Source organism: Nannospalax galili, unplaced genomic scaffold, assembly GCF_000622305.1.
Source record: "Nannospalax galili isolate Female #2095 unplaced genomic scaffold, S.galili_v1.0 scaffold371, whole genome shotgun sequence".
NCBI lineage: Eukaryota > Metazoa > Chordata > Mammalia > Rodentia > Spalacidae > Nannospalax > Nannospalax galili.
In genome coordinates this window covers 1,606,169-1,613,478 of record NW_008331606.1, presented here as the reverse complement: position 1 = coordinate 1,613,478, position 7,310 = coordinate 1,606,169, and the positions used below count along the sequence as shown (strand labels likewise).

The window sequence follows — 7,310 nt, the reverse complement described above, 5'->3', positions numbered from 1 at the left end:
TATATATATATATATGGCTAAGTCAGCTATACTCAGAAAAATCTGTAACCTTAAAGAATTGTATTCTATTTTTTTTAAAAGAGTAACTATAAAAGTAAATCAAGGGGTTGAAGAGATGGCTCAGTGGTTAAGAGCTCTGGCTGCTCTTACAGAGGACCCAGGTTTGATTCCCAGCACCCTCATGGTGGCTAACAATCATCCATAACTCCAGTTCTAGGGGATCCAACACCTTATTCTGACCTTGGAGGGCATTGCATGACATGGGTGCACTTACACACATGCAGGTAATACACTCATACACATAAAAATAATATTTTTAGCTGTAAATATAATGAAGATAGGCTTTATTAGAGATCAAAGTAAAAACTGAATAGAAAATTTAAAAGTCTACTTTACTTCTTATAAATGATAAATTTCAGATAAAGATTTATAAATAAGGAAAAGAGACGGGCATGGTGGCGCATGCCTTTAATCCCAGCACTCGGGAGGCAGAGGCAGGATGATCTCTGTGAGCTCAAGGCCAGCCTGGTCTACATAGTGAGTTCCAGGACAGCTGGGGCTACAGGGAGACCCTGTCTCAAAAAGACTAAAAAAAAGAGAGAGGGAAAAAAAAGAAAGAAAAGAAAAAACAGAAAATGAACTCATAAAATCAAACAGGAACTGTCTGTATAAGTTATATGATTATATATACACCCCAATCCAAATTCTAATCTATTATTCAATGCAAAATAGTAGCTCTGGTTCAACTAAAGTTGGGAACTATTTAACAATATAAAAGAGGCCAATGCAATTAGATAAATATAAGAAACAGAGAAGTAAGTCTATGTTTGAAGATTACATATAATAGTTTATAAAGAAAACTAAACAGCATCAATGATAAACAGTGACAGAAACAAACAGTGTAAGCATTGAGTTAAGTAACAGCATAGAGTTAAAAATCAGTTGCCCCCTTACATACAAACATTAATCCAAAGATAATATATAATGGAATGAAAATCTCTATAAAAACAGGAGCTGGAGAAATGCTCAGTAGTTAAGAGCACAAACTGCTCTAGCAGAGGACCTGGGCTCGGTTCCCAGCACTCACTTGGTGGCTAACAAGTAACTCCAGCTCTGGGGGATCCAACACCCTCTTCTGACCTCTGCTGGCATTGCACAACAAGGTGTACTTACATACATGCAGGCAATACACTCATAAAAATAAAATATTTTAAAAAGAAAAAATACTAAAAACAACAAAAAAGCCAAGCATAGTGGCATATAATCCCAGCATTTGAGAGCCAGAGGCAAGCAGACTGAGGTGAGCCTAGGATGTTCTACATAGCAAATTCCAGGCCAGCTGGGACTACATAGTAAGACCACAAAAAAAAAAAAAACAAAAAAAGGTAAGAGTTAGAAGCAGACCTAACACCAAGCAATGTACAAAGCCTATATTAAGAAAACTTTCTTAAATTCCTGAAAGACAGAAGCATGAATTTAAACAAATAGATATCCTTTGTTCTTGGACAGGATGACTCAATATATGGAAATCTTCCATCAAGTTAATACAGAAATTTAACATAATCCTAATAAAAACACATTTGTCCCCCCTACGCTAGAGTTGGATAACTCTGATCAGGATTCAGAAAAAACAGGCATTCCAGTGAGAGTGGAAATTAGTAAAAACTTTTCAGAGAACAATTCAGCAATGTCAATAAACCATCTTTAAGAACCAAGGATGTATAATTCAGTGTCAGAGTGCTTGCCTATCATGTGCAACATCCAGGGTTTGATGCCGAGAAGAAAAATAATAATAATAATAATAATAATAATAATAGTAATAATAATACAAAACATCTTTAAAATACTAACATGGTGATCCCTACTTCTCCTTCACTACAGAAATCTTTTAAGGATGTGTACAAGAACTTATACACTACAATGTGCAAAATAATTTATAACAGCAAACCATGGAAAATCATGCCTAAAATTTTAATGAAAACTAAAGGAATATTCCAACTTTTAAGTGTTTCCTTAAAAGTACATTCTAAATTCTTCTTTGTACTTATTTTTTGCCAAATTTATTTCTTTATTCCAGTGCTGAGGACACCACCAAGCTATACCCAAGCCCCAGATTTCTTAAACATTGGCTAAAATTTCTTAAATTAAAAATACATTACAAGCTGGGCATGGTGGCACACATCTTTAATCCCAGCACTTGGGAGACAGAGGCAGGCAGATTTCTGAGTTCAAGGCAAGCCTGGTCTACATAGCAGGTGCCAGCTACAGGGAGACCCTGTCTCAAAAATACCAAAAAAAAAAGTAATTACTTTTATTCTGAAAAAAGTCACTGCTATGAGTAGCAAAGGTGGTCTTCATTATGTAGTGCCAGAATACTGATTTAGAACACACTCACGCTAATCACCAGGCAACCCAAGTAAAACAAAAGCATTTCCAAAATGGGAACCTAGAATCTAGAAGAGGTACCAGAAAAGTCACCTCGCCCATCAGGTGCTACTAGCAGTATAAGGAGCCAAAACTTCTCCCACCAGGTGCTGCTGCTGTCATCTCATAGAATGTAGAAAGCCTATCCATCCTTGCTCCTGGGAGGAACAAGCTCTGGGTAAAGAGAATAGCTCTTCTCACTAACCTCACACTCATCTGGAAACAGAAAAAGTAAAAATTACCAGGTTAAACCTTCTGTGTTTGTTCATTTAGCCCAGTTTTTCTTGTTTACCTTAATCATGCAATGCGACACAAGTGAGATCCCAGAGGGCCCTGTGATCGTGGACTACCCTTAGTTTTCACGTAAAACTATAAGACTCTTAATTAACTCTAACTCTTTTGTTGTTGTTGTTGTTTTGTGGTCTTACTATGTAGGCTATTCTAGTTTGCCTTCAACTGCTGTGACAAAAACACTCTGACCAATACCGACTTGGAGAGGAAAGGGTTTATTTGGCTTACATCTCCCGGGTCACAGTTCATCAGGGAGCCCAAGGTAGGAACTCAGGGCAGGAACCTGGAGGCAGGAGCTGGAGCACAGTCCATGGAGGAAAGCTGCTTACTGGCTTGCTCCCCTAACCCATGCTCAGCCTACTTTCTTATACAACATAGGCCCACCTGCCCAGGGGTGGCACTGACCACAGTAGGCTGGGCCTTCTCCCATCACTCAATACTCAAGAAGATGCCCCACAGACATGGCCACAGGCCAATCCAATAGAGGCAATTCACCAATTGAGGCTCCCTCAACCCAGATGTGTCACGTTGACAACTAAAGCTATCCAGCACATAGGCCCAGCTGGTCTGGAATTCACTATGTAGACTCTTCCAAAGAGATGGGCCAACATTGCACCTTCCTGGGACTTCTAGAGTATGATCAAATGCATTCCCACACTACACAAAGTTCAGGGGGAAAAAGTCATAGAAATAGATCAGAACTCCTAAGACAGCCTCTCAAATTATCCAACCTCTGGGATCTTCCATGCGGTAATGCTCTGTAACTATATCTATCCTGGGATTGATCAAGGCTCTAGCCTTCCCCATGCAGGAATGTCATTCAGCCTAGAATTAAAAAGGCTTTGGGGAAGGGAGGGAGACTGAGTCTCACTCTGTAGTTCAGGTTGACCTGAACATACTCTGTACCACAGGCTGCCCTCAAACGCATGGTGATCCTGCCTCCTGACTACTGAGATTAAAGGTATACCACCCCATATACAGCTTAAAAAGATCTTTTGATGTTACAAAAATATACTAGGGAAGCAAACCACTCTGTCCACCCACGAGGTAGGAAACAAAAGAGAACGTACTGTGAGAACACACAGATGATGTCTCCCTCAGTCAGCTCATAAGGAAGCCCTCCTAGAAAAATAACAAAGCACACTGCAGTTAACAAAAGTTAGTAAGTGTTTTATTACATAATATGCACTAGGCCAGACACCAGAGGTGTATAGTAGGTAAGCTATGATCGCACACAAATCTGTCCAATATAAAGCTAGAACATATAAGGTAACAGTAGTGCAGAAAAAAAGTGTGATTAACTCTGACTGGAAAGGTTGGGGTTAGCACTTACCAAATTAATCTGACCATTCGGTCCTCACATCTAAAATCCTACAAAGCAGATCATTTCCATCACAAGTCTCTGCCTCCATAAACACAGGCATTTAAATATGCTATTATTAAGCTCACCAACATGTAAGCTAAGAATTATAAGGAAAACTGTTCAGTATTTCACAGGAAATAATTTCCCCTCTGGGTTTCTTTCCCAATATATAAAATGGGAATATTAGTATATTTGCCTCACAACACTGTTATAGAAATAAAATAATGCATATAAAGTACTTAACACAATATCTACTGGAAAAGCCTCTTTCAAGAGTTAAACCGGAGAATTACTAGATGTAACAAAGTGAATACAGAGGATAGAGATATCGTGAGCAGACACTCAGAATTCTTTTGTGGGTTCTTAGTCTCATTGATAAAAAACAGACCACCGAGGAAGCTTGAAGTCCATTCTATTTATCAGAGAAAACAGGGCAGGCAAGCTGTTAAGCTCATCAGCTGCTAAGAAGAGGGAGATGGGTAAGACAGATAGAGCCAGACCTTCGAGTTAGGGTCCAAGACAGTAGTGATGCTCAGCAATGGGCACTGTAAAGCATAGGGAAGGGGGACAGTCTTTAGAGAAAGACTGAGAAAACCCCAAAATGCTAGGTGTTAGGGCAAGCATGCTTAGGATTTCTGCCAATATCCAAAGAAGGGATTAGAAAGGGGCAAAAACAAAAGTTGGGTTTTGTTTTGGGGGGTCATTTTGAGACAGGGTTTCCCTGTAGTGCCAGCTGGCCTGGAACTTGCTATGTAGACCAGGCTGACCACAATCTCACCAAGATCCACCTGCCTCTGTCCTCTCAAGTGCTGGGATTAAAGGCATGAACCACCATGCCCAGCTTGCGAAGGTTTTTTTGATTTTTTTAAAATATTCTATTTATTATTTTTATGAGTGTTTTGCCTGCATGTAAGTACACTCATGTCATACAATAACCACAGAAGCCAGAAGAGGCCGTTGGAGACCCTGGAACTGGTTGTTAGCTGTCATGTGGATGCTGGGAACCAAACCAGAGTCCTCTGCAAAAGCAGCCACTGGTCCCAACTGTTGAACCATCTCCCCAGCCTGGAAAGCAAAACCTTTTTAAGTTAGAACTCAGAAAAGCAGGGAGACTTAGTAACAAAGATCTGCAAACAACTTCAACAAGAGAGGGGCTCCTAGGGTGTACAAATACATTATCTCATTAGGGGATAACTATTCCTTCCATATATTTAGCAAGTCTTCAAATGAATCAGCTCTCCTGAGGGGTGGGCTCCTGGCCAGATGATTAACTGGCCCAGCTGGATTAACTGTTGAGAAAGGGGTCACTAATATGTAATATTTTGTGTAGCTTGGAATATCCTCTATCCATCCAGAGTCAGAGGTATTATACAGGTTTTATTCTTTTACCAGGAGGAAGTAGTATTCCCTTAATGGACAACAAAGCCCTGATATCTCACCTTTCCAGGCAGCATTTTAAATTTTACATAGGGGTAAAGTTGATTATAAGTGAGGGGTCTACCCTCAGTGTCCTCCAAGCCTGCTACTGTCTGTCCAGGTACCTAATAATATGGCCAAGAACAAAAGCAGGAGCTAATTATAAAAGGAAAATGAATTTTGAGGGAAGGGTAACCAGGGAGGGCAGTTAGTAATAACAAGAGCCAGTGGCTAAGATCATGAATTGCAGAATCACATAGTTGTGCTTCTGTATAGTACGTAACCTTAAGGAAGTCTATTGACGTGCCTGCAGCTCAGTTTCTTTAGCTTCATACTGGATGGGTGTGGAGATGACAAACGTCTCTGAAAAGCCAGGTGACAAGATCATTAGCACAGTGAATAGCAAACAATAACTCTGAGAAACACGGGCTATCAGAGAAAGCAAGTGAAAACGGACGAGAAAAGATTGGGAAATAGTTTCATGAGCAGACAAGATATAAAAGTGGGTGTCGACGGCGGGGCGGGCTGAATTGATGAGCAGGAGTACTAAGTAATCACAAGCAGGCCTGGAGACACTGAAAGGCATTGCTGGAGACAAATGTGAACCTCACCAAGAAACACCCAGGCGCTGTCCTTGTACTCCGAGTGCCAAGACACCTTCTCTGCAACGCCAAGTTGAACCTCTCGCTCATTCAGCTCATTGATCAGCTTCACCTTAGTCAAAGGGCTGCAGGGAAGGAGGAAAAGCCGGTGAGTTTCCTAAAGCCTCCGTCCTAGCTACCGATCTTCTCCCGCCGCTCGGCCCCGAATGGCCCTACACCCCAGCCTGGCCCGGCCATCCACACTCCCGCGCCCCACGGGCCGCCCAGTGCCCATTCCTCAGAGAGAAACGGAATCCTTACTTCATATTCGCGGGTTCGCGCAGGGCAGTCAGGCATCTACTTCCGGGTGAAGCGACGCGCTGCGTGCGCAACCTCATCACCTCGAGCACATTGGAGCCGCTGGCTGAGACTTGGCGCCTGCGCAGTCGCTTGGAACTGGCTTAGCCCTGTGGCTGGGACGAGAAAGGTTTCAATGCTTCCTGGAACACGGCTTCCCTTTGTGTGCAGAATATGGGTGGGATCCTGGGCTGTTGCGTGACCGTCAGCTCCAGGATAATGCCTAGTTGATTGGTTTAAATGTTTCCTGAGTGAAGTAGGATGCCTGAATGGGTGGCTTCTTTCCCCCCTCTGGCTCGCAGTCTAAAGCCCCATGCCTTAGGTGGTTGCTCCAGCAGTCCCATAAAGCCTCCTTCTTATCAGGACCTACAGCAGAAAACTAAAGAAGATAGCTATGAGATGGTCAATCGACCAGTGTGCCTCTACAGGCTGAATTAAATACCTACAGGTTTATGTCAGAGATGTGACCTTTTTCCAGCAGCAGGAAGAAATTAACATTGTTAAATTAGTATCTACCAATTGAGCAGTGAATTAAAAAGTGTTGAATGATTAGAGAGACAATATATATGTTGACTTTCCCCTCCCAATAATCCCATGAAGTAGATTCAGTTACGAAATCCCCATTTAATAGAGGAAAAACTGAGGTTCAAAAAAATTGTTAGCTTAGGGGTCTGTAGAGATGGCTCAGTGATTAAAAGCACCTGCTGGCCTTCAGGAGGCCTGGGGTTCAAATCCCAGAACTCACTATGGGCAGCTCACAACTGCCTTCAGCTGAAACTACAGAGGATCCGTCCCCCTCTTCTGGCCTCTGAAGGCTCCTGCACTCACATGGTGTGCGCACACACACACACACACACAAATAATTTTCCATACAGGTT

General features: G+C 41.9%; 1 protein-coding gene across 1 annotated transcript in view; it reads right to left on the bottom strand.

Moving 5' to 3' along the window:
- The window catches only part of Rbmx2 (RNA binding motif protein X-linked 2), a 12,679-nt gene extending 6,206 nt beyond the window's left edge, over positions 1 to 6,473 (bottom strand). Inside the window, exons 1-3 of the mRNA XM_008826728.3 lie at positions 6,397 to 6,473; positions 6,106 to 6,221; positions 3,786 to 3,837 (exon numbers count right to left, since the gene is read on the bottom strand). Of these exons, the coding sequence (XP_008824950.2) occupies positions 3,786 to 3,837; positions 6,106 to 6,221; positions 6,397 to 6,473 (245 nt within the window). The remainder of the gene's footprint in view (positions 1 to 3,785; positions 3,838 to 6,105; positions 6,222 to 6,396) is intronic.
- Between the last annotated feature and the right edge of the window lie 837 nt (positions 6,474 to 7,310).